The 17,603-nt window shown below is 48.7% G+C and overlaps 1 protein-coding gene across 3 annotated transcripts in view; it reads left to right on the plus strand.

The window, feature by feature from the left end:
• The window catches only part of tpcn1 (two pore segment channel 1), a 146,057-nt gene that overhangs the window by 22,671 nt on the left and 105,783 nt on the right, over nucleotides 1–17,603 (plus strand). Inside the window, exon 1 of one of the 3 annotated variants that reach the window (XR_005459927.1) lies at nucleotides 14,359–14,504. The exons of 1 other annotated variant lie outside the window; for it this stretch is intronic. Coding sequence is in view for 1 of the 2 variants with exons in the window: in XM_038790543.1 (XP_038646471.1) it covers nucleotides 14,411–14,504 (94 nt within the window). In the remaining variant the exon portion in view is untranslated. Of the gene's footprint in view, nucleotides 1–14,358; nucleotides 14,505–17,603 lie in introns of those variants that run through there. One more of the 3 variants, XM_038790543.1, reaches the window with a different exon arrangement.

The following is a 17,603-nucleotide window of genomic DNA, read 5'->3' on the forward strand; positions in this document are numbered from 1 at the left end:
GAAGGCGAATTAAGCAAAGCTGACAGCTATGTGTGTGTCCACCAAGTCAGAGCCACATTTGTCCATACCTGTAGTAATCCTTGCCCACGTGATTCCTGGTCCAGAGGACCGGAGAATCAAGCGGGCCATGAGAATTTGGTGCCCGGCCCGCTAATTGGATGCAAATGGGTATTAATGCGCTGGCATGGGGCGTGAAACTCGAGCCCTCCGGCAGCCGAGGACTGCAGCATCGGAAACGGGTCCCGTTTTCTTCACTAATGTGGGATTCTCCGCATCACCGGGACTCCTCTACTGGCAGCGCGAGGCGGAGAATTTCGCCGACTGGATTTATGCTAACTCTCACGATGTGCATCTAAAATCCCTGACAGTGGAATTTATGCCAGGATCAGTAAAGTGTGGGATTTGCCCACTGGTTTCCGTGCCTGATCTGCCAACTTCAGGCAGCAAGGGCATTCATCCAAAGGCCGCAGTTTAAATGGTGCTTTATTGTACTTTCAGCACTAACCTGGTTAAGTTTCCATCAATTATCATAATACATTGTACTTTTTTATTAACCAACATGGGGCAGAATTTTTAAAAACAAAGTTAGAGTACCCAATTATTATTTTTTCCAATTAAGGGGCAGTTTAGTGTGGCCAATCCACCTAACCTGCACATCTTTGGGTTGTGGGGGTGAAACCCACACAGACATGGGGAGAATGTGGAGAATGTCCACACGGACAGTGACCCAGGGCCGGGATTTGAACCCGGGTCCTCAGCGCTGCAGTCCCAATGCTAACCACTACGCCACATGCCGCCCTCCTTGGGACGGAATTTTGACCCTGAATTAGCCATCAGCGTACATGGTGACATGGGCGCAAAATCCCACGAGAGTCGGGAAACGAGATTCTCAATGGCAAAATCTTGTTTACTGATTTTCCCCACCTCTCACCAATGACAGAATGGCTCATTTCAATACATTTTAATAAATTTAAATATCATTATGGGGCGTCCTACCCATATTATTTCCCACCTCACTGAGTAATCATACCTCACAGATGTGACATCTCATGTTGGCAAGGTTTACAACTGGTATCTAAAAAAGCGAACCAGTCGACGGGAACTTGCCAAGGATGTCAAGGGGAAAGAGACATGTCCAGCCTGGCACAGGTTGGCACTGTCCCTGACAGGATGGCAGTGCCAGGGCGGGTCTTCTGGGGAGCCCCGTTGTGAGGGGGGGGAAGAGAGTTTATTTTTATTGCAGATCGGGCGCATTTTAAAGTTGGCTCTCTGTGGAGCTGACCTTACTAGCTCTGTCAGGCCTCACTCTGCCACAGTGACAGCGAAAACCCTGCCCCCAAATCTTTTTTGCCAAGTCTGTGCACTGAGGGGAAGATCCCGCCATAGCTGTTAATCTTTTCTTCGACTCCATCAAATGCATATCTTGTTCAACAGCACATTAGCTACATGTGGTTCACCTCCACCCAAGCTTTGGTAACGTCAAGCAAGAAGTGGCCAGTTAGAGACATATGATAATGACTCAGTAACAATTGTCTTTCTTATTCCACACATCCTCTTTTCACCCTCCAATCAGTCGACTCAAAATGTAAAAAATGGCAATCCAGAGGTCTAGAGCTAGTTAATTATGTTGAGGCAAAAAAATGGAGGGTGAAGTTTATTTCAAAATACATGTTGGGGAGTAACTTACCAATGACATTGTCTTAGTGGAGCTGGTTAATTAAGTGCAGACATTTACTAATCTAGATTCTTCATTGGGATTGGGATAAATAACTTACTGCAAATTTTTTTTCAAGAAAACTATGTTTTGTAGCTAACAATCTTAGGTTAACTAAAATGTTTGTTTCGGTCTGTATTCATGCTATGAGCTATGCATTTAAAGCGTATTGTGCAGTTTCCTTTGTACTCAAAAAAAAAACCCTGCAGCAAACTTTTTAGCATTCTGTCTTTGAAGTTTGCGTGCTAGGTCATATGCTTGGAGTGCTTAGATACTCCAATTTATATAGCATTTGCAAAGAAATGATACCCCTCCACAAAAACAGACCATTCAATCCAATCAGTCCAGTTGATGTGCAGACTTATTCTCCTCTCTTCTAATTGTTTATTCTTCAGTGTTTTTGTAATTTTTGCCTCTATCAATAACTCTCAAACTCTGAAAGTGCATTTCACTGCCTCACAAACCTTTGTGTGAAATCATGTATTTTAGGTGGCATCCCAGTGAATCCGCGCTGTCGTTTCTATATTGCCTCAACATCCTTCCTGTATGATAGAGTCAAAAACCGCACACAATAATCCTATGTGGTGTTGTATAGATTCACCATAACACTTTCAGAACCTTCAGTTCCTGCATAATAAGCCAAATGTTCCTTTGAACATTTTCTTAATGGCCTTCTCCACTTGCTGTGCTGCTTTTAATGTATTGGGAACCACAAGCATCCACATTCTCTGCTCTTCCACACCACCTAGCTTTACCCCATTCAATTTTTTGAAAACAAAATTACTATCTCAAATTTATTGACATTGAATTTCATGCTCCAGCTTTTATTTGATCTTGTCAATAACTCCAAGCAGCTTATTTTGGTCATTAGAATAATTTACCATATCTTAGTGTGTCTATTTCCATCAGGGTTTTTTCTTTTGCCTCTGCAACATTTTTCTGTTTCTACTTTGACCAATTAGAATATCGTCTAAATAAGTGAAAGCTGACATGCATGCTGTGAAGGATGGCAAGTGTTTATCCAACTCTCTTCCCTCCCCCATCCTGTATCCATAGGAATGCTTGATATCTTATAAGCAAGGACACGCTGATGTTGTAAATTATATTGATTGCAATGTTGTTACTTAGCAATACAAGGATGAGGTCAAAACAGCTGCAAGGTAACCTCTATCTACTGAAAGAAATTGGGAAGAAGACGATGGTGCATTCAAAAATTATTAAAAGACATTCTCCGAAGCCTTGTGCCGCAGCTCCCGAATCTCCCCGGCCTGAGCCGTCTGAGTCGCCACCAGTTTGTCCAGCGAGGCCTTAAACGGCTCCAAAATCTCGGCTTTGAGCTCCTTGAAGGAGCGCTGAAGCAGCTCCTGTTGCTCCCGCGCCCACTGCTGCCACGCCGCTGCTGCTTCCCCGCCCGCCGCCATCTTGCCTTTTCTGCCTCTCGCCATTCTCTGAGGTAAAACCGATTTTTGGACCACTTCACTGCGTGTCCAGTCCATCCACCGGCTGCTGAGCACACTGGCCGTTGCAGCGCCGTTGCAGGCTCTTAAAAGAGCCCGAAAGTCCAAAAAAAGCGGGAGCTGCCGAATGTGCAGCTTAGCTCCGCATTGCCGCCACCGGAAGTCGCCATATGACTTCTTAATCACCATGGCCACCTATGTTGCCACTTTTAGGGAACTGTGGACCTGCATGCCCACATCCCTCTGTATGTTAATGTTCTTAAGGGTTCTGCCATTTACAATGTAATTCATACCTTTTACAATTTTTAAAGATTTAATTTAAAGTCAAAATGTAAAACTGCATTTCTGGTTGAGAACTTGCCAGAGAATTCACAGCTTCACAAAGTTTCAGCTTTTACATTGTCTTTACATTGCACTCCTTTTACTTTTTAAAAACAATAATTTTTATTCAAATTTTCAACAAGTTTCAACCAACAAAAACAGAAGAAAAATTAAAATTAAAAATAACAGTAGCCCCCCCCCCAATACAGAAACAATAAATTAACCAAAATAATTAACATGAGAACAAATACACATACCCAATAAAGGAAAAAACAAACCCAACCACCCTTGACAGCGTCTCCATAATGCCCCTCCAGCGCAGGGCACGCCCAAAACATGTGGGTGTGGTTTGCTGGGATCCCTGAACATCTGACACATCTGTCCCCTCTCCCAAAGAACCGGCTCAGCCCCAATCATGTGCACCCTATGCAGCACCTTAAATTGAATTAAACTGAGCCTCGCGCAGGACGAGGAGTAATTCACCCTCCCCAGAGCATCCGCCCACGTCCCCTCGTCGATCTCCTCTCCCAGCTCCTCCTCCCACTTACCTTTCAGCTCCTCCACCAAGGCCTCCTCCCCCTCTTGCATCACTTGGTAGACTGCCGAAATCCTCCCCTCACCAACCCACGTCCCCAAGAGCACCCTGTCCTGAACCCCCCCTTGACGGCAGCAGTGGAAACTCCGCCACCTGCCGCCTGACAAACGCCCGTACCTGCATGTATTTAAAAAAATAAATTTAGAGTACCCAATTAATTTTTTCCAATTAAGGGGCAATTTAGCGTGTTCAATCCACCTACCCTGCACATAGAATTTACAGTGCAGAAGGAGGCCATTCGGCCCATCGAGTCTGCACCGGCTCTTGGAAAGAGCACCCTACCCAAGGTCAACACCTCCACCCTATCCCCATAACCCAGTAACCCCACCCAACACTAAGGGCAATTTTGGACACTAAGGACAATTTATCATGGCCAATCCACCTAACCTGCACATCTTTGAACTGTGGGAGGAAACCGGAGCACCCAGAGGAAACCCACGCACACACGGGGAGGATGTGCAGACTCCACACAGACAGTGACCAAGCCAGAATCGAACCTGGGACCCTGGAGCGGTGAAGCAATTGTGCTATCCACAATGCTACCATGCTGCCACCTTTGGGTTGTGGGGGCAGAACCCACGCAAACACGGGGAGAATGTGCAAACTCCACACGGACAGTGACCCAGAGCCAGGATCGAACCTGGGCCCTCAGCGCCGTGAGGCAGCAGTGCTAACCCACTGCGCCACCATGCTGCCCCTCTTACCTGCATGTATCTGAAGGTGTTCCCTATGGGAAGGCCAAACCTCCCCTCCAGCTCCTCTAGGGTCGCAAACTTCCCATCGAGAAAAAGGTCCCCCACCCGCCTGATACCTGCCCTGTGCCAGCTCAGAAACCCTCCGTCCATTCTCCCTGGTACAAACCGGTGGTCCCCCCGTATCGGGGACCAGACTGAAGCCTTCACCTCCCCCCTATGCCGCCTCCACTGCCCCCAAATTTTGAGGGTAGCCGCCACCACTGGAATTGTAGTATATCTTGTTGGGGGGAGCGGCAACGGCGTCGTCACTAGCGCCTCCAAGCTCGTGCCCATACAGGACGCTGCCTCCAGCCTCTTCCATGCCGCCCCTTCCCCCTCCATTACCCACCTACATATCATCGCCACGTTGGCAGCCCAGTAGTACCCACATAGGTTGGGCAACATCAACCCTCCCATATCCCTACCCTGCTCCAGGAACACCCTCCTCACCCTCGGGGTCTTCTGTGACCACACAAACCCCATAATACTCCTATTGACCCGCCTGAAGAAAGCCTTAGGAATCATGATAGGGAGGCACTGGAAGAGGAACAAAAACGTCGGGTGCACCGTCATTTTGACAGACTGGACCCTGTCCGCTAGGGAGAGTGGCAACACATCCCACCTCCTAAACTCCTCCAGCCTCGTAAAGTTGAGCTTGTCTTGGGCCCCCCAGCTCCTGGCTACCTGGACCCCCAGGTACTTGAAACTTTTCAGCAGGAGCTCCCCAATCCTTCTCTCGTTGCCCCCCGGATGTACTACGAACAGCTCGCTCTTCCCCATGTTGAGCTTATACCCGGAGAAGTCCCCGAACTCCCTAAGAATCCTCATCACCTCCGGCATCCCCCCCAACTGGATCCACCACGAACAACAGTAGGTCATCCGCGTATAATGACAGCCGATGCTCCTCCCCCCGCACTATCCCCCTTCAGTTCCTCGACTCCCTCAGCGCCATGGCCAGGGGTTCGATCGCTAGCGCAAAGAGCAGGGGAGACTGGGGGCACCCCTGCCTCGTCCCCCGGTACAGTCGAAAATTCTCCGACCTCCTCCCATTCGTAGCCATACTTGCCACCGGGGCCTCATACAGCAGCCTCACCCACCTAACAAATCCCTCTCCAAACCCAAACCTTTTCAACACCTCCCAAAGGTATCCCCACTCCACCCTATCAAAGGCCTTCTCCGCATCCATCGCTGCCAGTATCTCCGCCTCCCCTTCCACTGCCAGCATCATTATGACATTCAGAAGCCTTCATACATTAGCATTCAACTGCCTCCCCTTCACAAAACCCGTTTGATCCTCGTGTATGACCTGCGGCACGACGACCTCCACCCTCCTGGCCAATATCTTTGCTAGCAGTTTTGCATCCACATTCAGGAGCGAAATCGGTCCATATGACCCGCACTGAAGGGGATCTTTATCCCGCTTCAGGATCAGTGAGATCAGCGTCCTAGACATCGTCGGGGGCAAAGCACCCCCCTCCCTTGCCTCATTAAAAGTCCTAACTAGCGGCAGGCCCAACAGGTCTGAAAACTTCTTATAGAATTCAACCGGGAACCCATCGGGCCCTGGTGCCTTCCCTGTCTGCATGCTCCCCATCGCGTTAAACAGCTCCTCCAGTCCAACTGGCACCTCCAACCCCACCACCTGCTCCTCCTCCACTCTCGGAAACCTTAGCTTGCCCAGAAAGCAGTCCATCCCTCCCTCCCCCACTGGGGGAGCTGACCGGTATAGTTCCTCATAAAAAGTCCTAAAAACCCCGTTGATGCCCCTCGCACTTCGTACCAAACACCCTCCTCCATCCCTAACTCCCCTATCTCCCTCGCCGCCTCCCGCTTCTGGAGCTGGTGCGCCAGCACCCGACTCGCGTTTTCCCCATATTCATATACCGCCCCCTGCGCCCTCCTCCACTGCGCCTCTGCCTTCCTGGTGGTCAATAGATCGAACTCCGCTTGGAGGCTACGTCGCTTCCTCAGCAGCCCTTCCTCCGGGACCTCCGTGTACCACCTGTCCACCCTCACCATCTCTTCCACCAGCCTCTCCCTCTCTCTCCTCTCCCCCCTCTCCCTATGTGCCCTGATGGAGATCAGCTCCCCCCTAACCACCGCCTTCAGCGCCTCCCAGACCACCCCCACCTGCACCTCCACATTATCGTTAATATCTAGGTACCCCTCTATACACCTCCAGACCCGCCCGCACGCCTCTTCGTCCGCCAGCAACCCCACCTCTAACATCGGATGTTGGTCCCTCCCCTCCCCCAACTCAAGGTCTACCCAATGCGGAGCGTGGTCTGAAATGGCTATCCCCGAGTATTCCGCACCTTCCACCCTCGGAATCAACGCCCTGCTCAAAACAAAAAGTCAATCCGGGAGTAAGCCTTGTGGACATGGGAGAAGAACGAGAATTCCCTAACCCCCGGCCTCATAAATCTCCAAGGATCCACCCCTCCCATCTGGTCCATGAACCCCCTCAGCACTTTGGCCGCCGCCGGCCTCCTACCCGTCCTGGACCTAGAGCGGTCGAGTGCTGGGTCCAGCACTGTGTTAAAATCCCCTCCCATTATTAAACCCCCTGTCTCAAGGTCAGGAATCCAGCCCAACATACGCCGCATGAAGCCCGCATTGTCCCAGTTCAGGGCATACACATTGACCAACATCACCCGCTCCCCCTGGAACTTACCGCTTACCATCACATATCTGCCACCGCTATCCGCCACCACACTCAACGCCTTAAACAACACTCTCTTCCCCACCAAAATCGCCACCCCTCGGTTCTTCGCATCTAAACCCGAATGGAACACTTGCCCAACCCACCCCTTTCTCAACCTTACCTGATCCATCACCCTAAGGTGCGTCTCCTGGAGCATGGCCACATCCGCCCTCAGCCCCTTCAGATGCGCAAACACCTGGGCCCGCTTGACCGGTCCATTCAGTCCCCTTACATTCCAGGTAACCAGCCGAATCAGGGAGCTATGCCCCCCCCCCCCCCCGGCGCCAATCAGCCATAGCTCTTCCTAGGCCAGCCATGTGCCTGCGTCCCCCGCATTGCTCGTTCCCCACAGTGGCAAAGCCTCAGTTCCCCTTTGGCCCTTCCAGCAGCAACCCGGTACCCCCCCCCCCCCCCAGCTAGGCTTCCCCCTAGCTGCGTTGCTCCCCCCATGGTACCCCCGTAAGTCAGCTGACCCCAGCCGCTCCCGCCACTCCAACGACCCCCCCCCCCCCCCCGGTGTAATACTGCTCCTTCCCTCCCTGCCCAACAACAAGCACAGTCCCTCCCGTTCCGGCCCCAGCACGGGAAAAAGCCCGCGCTTCCAACTTTAGCCCCGCCCCTAAGCCCATAGCGCGGGAAAAAAGCCCGCGCCACCCACTCGGCCGGCCCCGCCCCCTCTGGCGCAGCTCCCTTTCCAGGCCCAAACTCCCCAGGTCGCCCTACCCTCCTCCGAGGCCCCGTCCACCTTCACCGACCCTCAACCCCTCCCAGCCAAACACCTACCCCCCTCCCCGAGCCCGTCCGACAGGCCTACAAAACATCCCACAAACTCCCCAAGAAACAAAGGAACAAGGAAAGAAAAACCCAAAACACTATACAACAATCCCCGACCAACCCCCAACCCTCAGTCTGAGTCCAGCTTTTCGGCCTGAACAAAAGTCCAGGCCTCCGCCGGTGAGTCAAAGTAATGATGACGGCCTTTATGGGTGACCCAAGGGCTCGCCGGCTGTAACATGCCAAACTTCAATCCTCTCCTGTGCAGCACTGCTTTCGTCCGGTTATAACCGGCCTTTTTCCTCGCCACCTCCGCGCTCCAGTCCTGGTAGATTCGGACCTCCGCATTCTCCCACCTGCTGCTCCGCTCCTTCTTGGCACACCTGAGTACACGTTCTCAATCCGCGAACCGGTGGAACCGCACCAGCACCGCCCTTGGCGGCTTGCTGGGCTTGGGCTTCCTCACCAGCATCCGGTGGGCCCCCTCCAGCTCCAAGGGCCCTTGGAAGGACCCCACTCCCATCAGCGAGTTCAGCATGGTGACCACATAGGCCCCCAGGTCCGATCCCTCCAGCCCCTCCGGGAGGCCCAGGATCCGCAGATTCTTCCTCCGCGAGCAGTTCTTCAATTCCTTGAGCCTCGCCTGCCATTTCTTGTGGAGCGCCTAGTGCGCCTCCACCTTCTCCGCCAGGCCTAGGATCTCATCCTCGTCTCCGAGGCCTTTTGTCGGATCTCACGAATCTCCGCCCCTTGGCACGTCTGGGTCACCAGGAGCTTGTCGAATGAGGCCTTTAGCGGTTCCAGAAACTCAGCCTTAAGCTCCCTGAAGCAGCGGTGGAGCAGCTCCTGCGGCGACTGCATCCACGCTGCCGGTTCCCCACCCGCCGCCATCTTGGTCTTCCTCCCTCGCACCATTCTCTGCTCCAATGCCGCTTTTTTAACAGCCCCGCTCCTGGTCCAATCCATCCACCAGCAGGGAAATGTTGCTGTTACCTTCCCACACCGGGAAAAGTCAGACAAGCGCCGTTACGGGCCCTAAAAAGAGCCCAAATGTCCGATGAAAGCGGGAGCCGCCGAACGTGCGGCTTAGCTCCACATGGCCGCAACCGGAAGTCTGCACTCCTTTTACGACCACTTGGTAGAAACAGCGATTGAACTGGTGGCCGAGAAATCGAATGCCATTTTATATTTCTGTTTGGTGCAACAAATTTGGTTTTAAATTTGTACACATTGTGGTGATCATAACTTACAACTTACTAGGAACGACACACAACCTTCTCAATAAAGTAATTACAAATTTCAGTCATTTCTTTTCATATGTCTGTTTTTCTCCCTCCATTTAATCATGGTTCATATTAAATCTATTTATGTCTTGACAGTATAGGGGGCGAGATTCTCTGAACCTGAGGCTAAGTGTTGACGCCGTCGTAAACGCCTTCGCGTTTCACAATGACGTCAATATGCCCTCAGGAGCAGCGATTCTGACCCCTGCAGGGGTCAGCACGCCCCTGGAGCGTCCCACACCGCTCCAGCTGCCAATGCTGGGGTCAAATGGGCACCGCGGGTCTGCGCACTGCGACTGGCACCAATGCGCTCATGCACAATGCGACAGGAGCCAATGCATGCATACGCAGTGGCTCCCTTCTCCACGCCGGCCCCGACGCAACATGGCGTAGGGCTACAGGGACTGGCATGGAGCAAAAGGGGCTCCCAGCCCGAGAGGCTGGCTTGCCGATCAGTGGGCCCCGATCGCGGGCCAGGCCACAGCAGAGCACCCCCCCCCCCCCCCCCCCCCGGGGTCGGACATCCCTTCCCCCCCACCAGGCCACCCTCAGATGCATGCATGCCGAGATCCCGCCGGGTAAGACCACACGTGGATGGTGATGGCGGGACTTGGATTTTCTGTGCGGCTTCTCGGCCCATACCGGGTGGAGAATCGCTGGGGGGCCGCTCCGGGGCCGCGCAGACCATGTCGGCGCTAATTCTCCGCTCCACAGAGAATCGGCGGACCGGCGTCAGGGCGGCGTCACGCGATTCATGCCTGGCCTGACATGGGCTGAGAGAATCCCGCCCAGGGTGTTTTATAGTGAATTCATTGCACTTGTTGCAACATGCATTCAGTTTTGAGTAGCATCCAAATTGCTGAAGGAATTATGAAATCCGACAGATTCAATCATCTTTGAATGGAAGGCAGCTGTCCCGGAGTAGTAGTGTCTACATAAAAGCAGATAGATTACCTGTTATTATTTTTATTAAAATATTAATAAGAATCCTGTTCTTTGGCTCTATGTTGTAGTAAACCTAAGGTGAATTGCAAATTTTCAAATTTATCTTACTGCAGTTTAAAACCTTCAGTTATTGTTAATCATTCTTCAGAAATCACCCCACCGTTGTGCCTTAAGTCTATCACTGCCTCATAAAAAGTGCCTGGCACCATCACAGAGATACTTATTATTAGAACAGTAGTTCTTCTACTGTTTGTAGTTCATTCACATCAAGAATTCCAGTGTCAGGTATAACGGGCGGAATTCTCCGAGCCCGTGCCGGGTCGGAGAATCGGCGGGTGGGCGCGCGAATCCCGCCACTCCGCTCCGACGCTGGGCTGCCGATTCTTGGAGAATCGGTGCCAATCGTGCCGGCACAGTCGCCACGGCGCTGGTCGGGGGCCGTTGAAAGCGGCCCCCGCGGCAATTTTCTGTGCTTGACGGTCCGTGCCCGCCGAGTCTCACCGGTGTCATTCACGTTTGGTCTTACCCGGCGCGACCTTGACGTTCTGCCGGCGGGGGCCTTCCTGGTGGGGGGGGGAGGGGCAGGAGGAGCTGACTCCGGGGGGGGGGGGGGGGGGGGGGGCCCTCCCCTGTAGGGGGCCCGACGCGATGCCATGTTGCCTGGGGGCCGGCGTGGAGACGGCCATGGCGCGCATGCGCGGTCCTGCGCCGGCTGTGAAGGGCCGGCTTTCGGCGCTGGAGCAGCGCACAGCACTCCAACGCCGTTCTAGCCCTCGAGGAAGGGGAGAATAACTGGGCCTGGCGGCCCGTTGACGCCGGCGTCGCTCACACCGGTTTTGACGGCGGTGTCAACACTTGCCGGGATTTTGGAGATGCAGAGTAAAGCTTCCTGTAGCACATCGCAACCTGTTCCCAAAGCACCAACCAAACTCTGCCTCCTTGGTGAAATTAAAAATTGGTATCATGTTTAGCCTTTAACTTCTGGGAACTGCATTTAAAGTGCTCAAACTCATTTTGCATAGGAATGCTACTACTGACAACAGAGATAGCTTTTGTTCAGTTAGTTTGGGTGAACACGTTGTGGTGATGAAAAACCTTGAAAGTACTTATGGAATACCCAGTTCCTTATGTTATTGTTTATATTGCAACATACTGCAAAAGGACAGAACTCTTCCAGATAGAATTATTGCAAAGTAGTGAAATATAGGGCTCAATTCAACTAATTGGGAACAAAGTCCCATAGCGAGCACGTTTAGCTGCTTGTTTCCCGGTGCTCATAGTGCTGAGAAACACATGGCTATACAACGTCACTCATGTTGCATAACCGCTTGCACCATGGTGCTCATCGCTATTTTTTAAAGATCTTTTATTCCAAACAAATTCAAAATAATAACACAACCTTAACATCCAACAGAGTGTACAGTTTGTACGTTTTCCCCATTTACAACCCCCCTCCGCGCCAAACAACTCCTCAATTATAGCCATGAACAGCCTTCACCATACCTCGAAGCCCTCCTCTGACACCGAGGGCAAGTTTGATTTTCTCCACCCTGAGAAACACGTACAATTCTCCCAACCATGCTGCAACCACGGCAGCTTGGCCGACCTCCAATTCAAAAGTTTCTGTCGCCGGGCAATCAGAAAGACAAAGGCCACGACATCGGCCTCCTTCCTCGCCAGCAGCTCCAGCACCTCCCTCACCCCAAAGTTTGCCAATATAGGTTTCTGCTTCATCTCAACCCCTACAATCCTCAATAAGTCCTCGAATACCGCCTCCCCAAAGTTCTCCAACTCCTCACAACCCCAGAACATATGGGCAAGATTCGCTGCTCATTGCTATTAAAGTCTAAGTTGGACCTCCTATGGTTGCACATACTCAATTCAATTTGGAAATCAGGAAGTTGCTGTCCCAAGATGCTGTGCCCCTAAGAAGCTGTGATATACTGGTACCTCGACAAGAGATTCGGCTTTAAAATAGATGAAACAGTCTGGAGTTTCTGTCATTTCACGCTAAATATCCACTAAATCTACCAGAAAGGTTTTCAATAGCACCATAATCTTAATAATTGTCAAATAACCGCTCTGGAACTGAAAATTAATTTTACAAGCCTGAAGTCTCATTCTTAAAATTTTAATTTTTGTTGGTTTACTTTCAACCTTTTGAACTTATTTGTGTAATCACATTTTTTTCCCTCTTCCTATTTTGCTTTCCGTAATTCACCAACACTTCCTGGTTCAGATTCTGCTCTGCTTGTTAACTATTCTTGAATCTGATCGGTTAAGGAGATGTAGTTAATTTGGCTGCTTTACACAGATCGCGTTCTCCTGTAGAGGGCGGCACAATGCTTTGACTCTCGAGTTTAGTGCATTACATTGCAAAACCCCATAGTCCAAAGTGCAATGAACAGTTTGCTGAGAGCAAAGTCTGTCTCATTGTCTCTTTGGGATGTAATTTCTCTATTTTCAAATAAATAATATTTGGCTCTGTGGTATAGCTAGTGAATAATGTAACAGTCTGCCTAGTTTTAGAATAGAAAAATTATGGGGCAGTGTAACTGGTGAAAGCAGAAAAAAACCCAATACATCAGATATCACCTGCAATAATCATTACAACAAATAGGAAAACATCAAAGTAACAATTTTGGTAGAGGAATGTGACTAATATCAAGAACTGTAGACAGCCGTCAGCAGAGATTTTGAGATTTTCTTTGTCCTTTGCAGTGAGCAAGGTCATATGGTTGTGCTACAAGTAGCTTCAAAGTGTACACATCTGGAGATACATTTTCCTCCTAAATCAGTAACTGGCGGGTTATCGTTTGAGCATGTAAGTTGCCAAGGATTTCAAATGTGATATTGTTGAAATACTGCAATGATTGTGCGTGCTTGATTATTTGATGCTACCGTTTGATGCTACTTTATGGCCGTTTTAGTTACTCACTCCCTCAAACACTACAGCTCTCCCATTACTAATGTTTGGTCTCTGAGTGACAATAGTTTTCTCTTAAAATAAAACTGGAAGCCTGCAGTGATACTTGACTAGAGATACCAAGGATGAACAGGTTTTTTAAAAGAGAAATTTGAAGTTTTCACATTTCAGTCGTACGTTGTTTCATATCACTTCAATTTGACTTTTTCTGGCAGGTGGAAACCCTGATGGGGTGAGGCTTAATAAATGCTTAAAATAAGGAATCACTGGGAGAGGCACTGCCTTTTTACTGGTCGGTGGAAAAAAGCTTTCTGATGAATATGTATAGCTGTGCAGCTGTAATGTGTACTTCACCTTTTGATTTATAAATACCCAAAAAAATAAGCTGCAAATAAAAATTCAAAATCACTTTATGTTCAGTGTTGCACTACTGAAGACATTTAAACTGTTTCCATTTTCTGATTGTGATATTAATTTACTTCTGTTTTTTCACTTCATTAATCTATAACCAATGAATAAAGAAAATAGATTACCACACTGAAGTAGCGTTTTGTGGGTTAGCAGCATAAAAAAATATTTCCTGTTTGGTACACAGCAATCTGAAGTCCTTTTCATGTTGTTATTCTGGAATCCGTTTGTATTTTACCAGCAGAGTTTGCATTTTGAACAGTGTTGCTGAAATTATATGATTTATCACAAAGCATTGATCTTTTCACATTGTTGTGGCACAGCTGCAGTACATGTTGTCTTAACCATCACAGGTTCAAGAAAGTTTCACTCAAGTAGACAAATTAACCACATGCACAGATCAGTGAACAAGAAAAGTGTTTTGCTCTTTGGTATGATCACGTGACTCTCGGATGCTCATTGTGGAATCAGATGACGAGGGTTGTAATCGTAAATTGCGATCCTTCTTATAAAAGAAGTACAGGGCATCTTGATTTCCCTTCTGCAAAAATGCAACATACAGGTATAACTTGTGTCTGCTGTGCTGAATTTAGTGACAGTCCTTTGCAACGATCTTCATTCATTTGGGGATATGAGACTAATGGTATGTATTATGTTTACATTTGTCCAACTCATAATTAGATCATTTTTATTTACCTTTTAGAGAAAGGTTGCATGGACTAATGCAAGAAATACTGAGTATAAGAGCAGGGCGGCACGTTGACGCAGTGGTTAGCACTGCTGCCTATGGCACTGAGGACCCGGGTTTGATCCTGGCCGCGGGTCACTGTCTGTGTGGAGTTTGGTCATTCTGCGTGGGTTTCACCCCCAGAACTCAAAGATGTTCACGTTAGGTGGATTGGCCATGTTAAGTTGATCCTTTAAAAAAAAGTATAAGAACTTTCTGCAGTCTTATAAATTTCTATAAATGTTGCCTTATAAAAACTTCCAAAAATGGGATATTTTTATATTAATATTTTCATTCCTGCGAAAGGGTTAAAGCAAGCTGTTTTATATTTGTATTTGGTGCAATAAATTATATTAATTAAACGCGTTGAAGGAGAAGAAAACGTAAAAGGAAATTGAACTAGGTCTACAACAAATGCAAATTGATATTTACACTAAAATGATCAATAATCTGAAGTAAGTGAAATAATCACAACAGCAGAGAGAATATAGTGGTTGCAAATTTTCAAAAATTAAGCAACATTAAATTAAGAGTCGACTATACATTGGATCATAAAAATAAATGAAATATAACTTTGTAATGTTTTGAACGATCGTCCAAAACTGGTAATCTGGTGTTGGAACCTTTCAACTTGGTGCAACTCTACGCAATTGATAAACGTGAATATTATTAATATAAGGCTCAAGAGAAAGGGTTATTTAGTGCCTCAGAAATGTTAATGTCTCATTGAAGTATCAATGGCCCTTTCAGTGCAAAAATGGAAACAACAAGGAGGAAGAGGGTGATGTTATCAAAGATGAGCAGGCATGAGAAAAAGATAAATGAACATTCTTCCCCTCTCTGAGAAGGTTAATTTATTTTGTTTCCTAGGCCAAAGATAGGAATTAAGGCCAGGAGTTCAATGTTGTGGATGATCTGGAAACTGTGGGAACAAAATAGTTCAAAAGATTGTTAGTGCCAACGGAGTCCAGGACTGGAATTTTCCGGTCCCCCGTCAGTTGGCCTGAAGGCAGGGTGGCTTGTAAAGTGCAGCACGTCGCCTACCCACCACCTATCTGACCACCCTGGACTGCTTCTCGTTTTACAGTAAGAAGCCTGACAACACCAGGTTAAAGTCCAACAGGTTTGTTTCAAACACGAGCTTTCGGAGCACTGCTCCTTCCTCATCTGAGGAAGGAGCAGTGCTCCGAAAGCTCGTGTTTGAAACAAACTTGTTGGACTTTAAAGACTTTTTACTGTGCTCACCCCAGTCCAACGCCGGCATCTCCACATCATGGCTCTCATTTTACAGGGGGACAATAGAAGCATTGGGCAGCCTGCCCACCCTTCGGCCTATTGAGGCCCCCGAAGTGACCAACTAATTTAGCCCGTGGCAAGCCCATGCCAAGCTGGTAACCTGGCAGTTTTACTGGGTAGACAGGTGTTGGGCAAGGGTGGGGACGGAACGTACTTTTGCTGGTCCCATGTGCCCTTTGAGACATGCCCCACACAGTCATACACACTTAACTTGATCCCCCACCCCTATCATTCCCTTCACTGCGGCCAATGAGGGCCTGCCGATACCTGAGAGCTGAAGTCCGGCTCTTAGCTCCAGAAGACTGCCACTTGTCCCAGCAGTGCCTAGTTGCAGTGATGGCCACTTCTGGGTCTACAAATCTGGCAACAAATCAGATTGGCAGGCAGTTCGCCCAGCTGAGATTTCCTTCCCAGGTGGGAACATAAGAAATAGGAACAAAAATAGGCCACATGGCCCCTTGAGCCTGCTGCACCAGTCAATAAGATCTTGGCAGAACTGATTTGGCCTTAGTTTTCAGTCTGGCCTGCATAACCCTTGACTACCTTGTCAATTAGTAATCTGTCTAACTCAATGACCCAGTCAACTCCATTGCTCACTGGAGGAGAGAATTACAACTATGCCCCCTAACTCGAGATTCCCCCCCCCCCCCCCCAGGGGAAACATCCTCTCCGCATCTACTTCATTAAGCCCCCTCAGTATTTTGTAAGTTTCAATAAGATCACCTCTCATTCTTTGGATTGGATTGGTTTGGATTTGTTTATTGTCACGTGTACCGAGGTACAGTGAAAAGTATTGTTCTGCGTGCAGCTCAAGAAGATCATTTAGTACATGAAAATAAAATATATAATACGGATAAAAGGAAAGGTTAGTAATAGTGTTAGTGTTAGAATTAAATTTTAAGTGATTAGTACGGTTACAGGAGATGTAAAAAGAGGATCTGTTTTGGAGAGCTCGCAGAGTCGCCACCCTCCGGAGCCATTTTGGAAGAATCTTCTAAACTACATTGAGTATATGCCCAACCTGCTCACCTGGCACTCACATGACTGACCAAATGATCCCTTCCTGTGCTGGAACAATTCTGTGAAATAGAATGCTCATACTCAAGATCCAGATTGTCACATGGAGAGGAGCTGCTGCTGCATCTGGCACTATATTTCGATATGGGGTCTTCACTTTTATGGTAGAAAAAATGGAGATTGGAGAAGAGAAAGATTCCATTGTCCAGAAAACCCATTGTGAATTTTGTAACTATTTAGATAAACATTTTCCACTTGTGTTGCATGCTGTGAAAGGATGAGAGTACTTACCACTTCTTTGGTCACTCAGATTGAGCAAGATACTTGCTGAAGTGACCCTTTAAAAAAAAATTCAGAGTACCCAATTCTTTTTTTTTCCAATTAAGGGGCAATTCACCTACCCTGCACATCTTTGGGTTGTGGGGTTGAGATCCACACAGACATGGGGAGAATGTGTAAACTCCACATGGACAATGACCCGGGGCCGGGATAGAACCCAGGTCCATGGCGCCGTGAGGCAGCAGTGCGAACCACTGTGCCACCGTGCTGCCCAGCTGAAGTGACACTTGATCCCTCTTTTCTCTTCAGTTTTCTTCGCTCCTTTGTGCATTGACATGTACCTAAGGGATGGTACCAAACACATTTGTCATTATCTGTGGCTTTGCCAGTGTGACCTTCATCTATGATCCCGACAATGTGATT

Source organism: Scyliorhinus canicula, chromosome 1 (genome assembly GCF_902713615.1).
Source record: "Scyliorhinus canicula chromosome 1, sScyCan1.1, whole genome shotgun sequence".
Classification (NCBI taxonomy): Eukaryota; Metazoa; Chordata; class Chondrichthyes; order Carcharhiniformes; family Scyliorhinidae; genus Scyliorhinus; species Scyliorhinus canicula.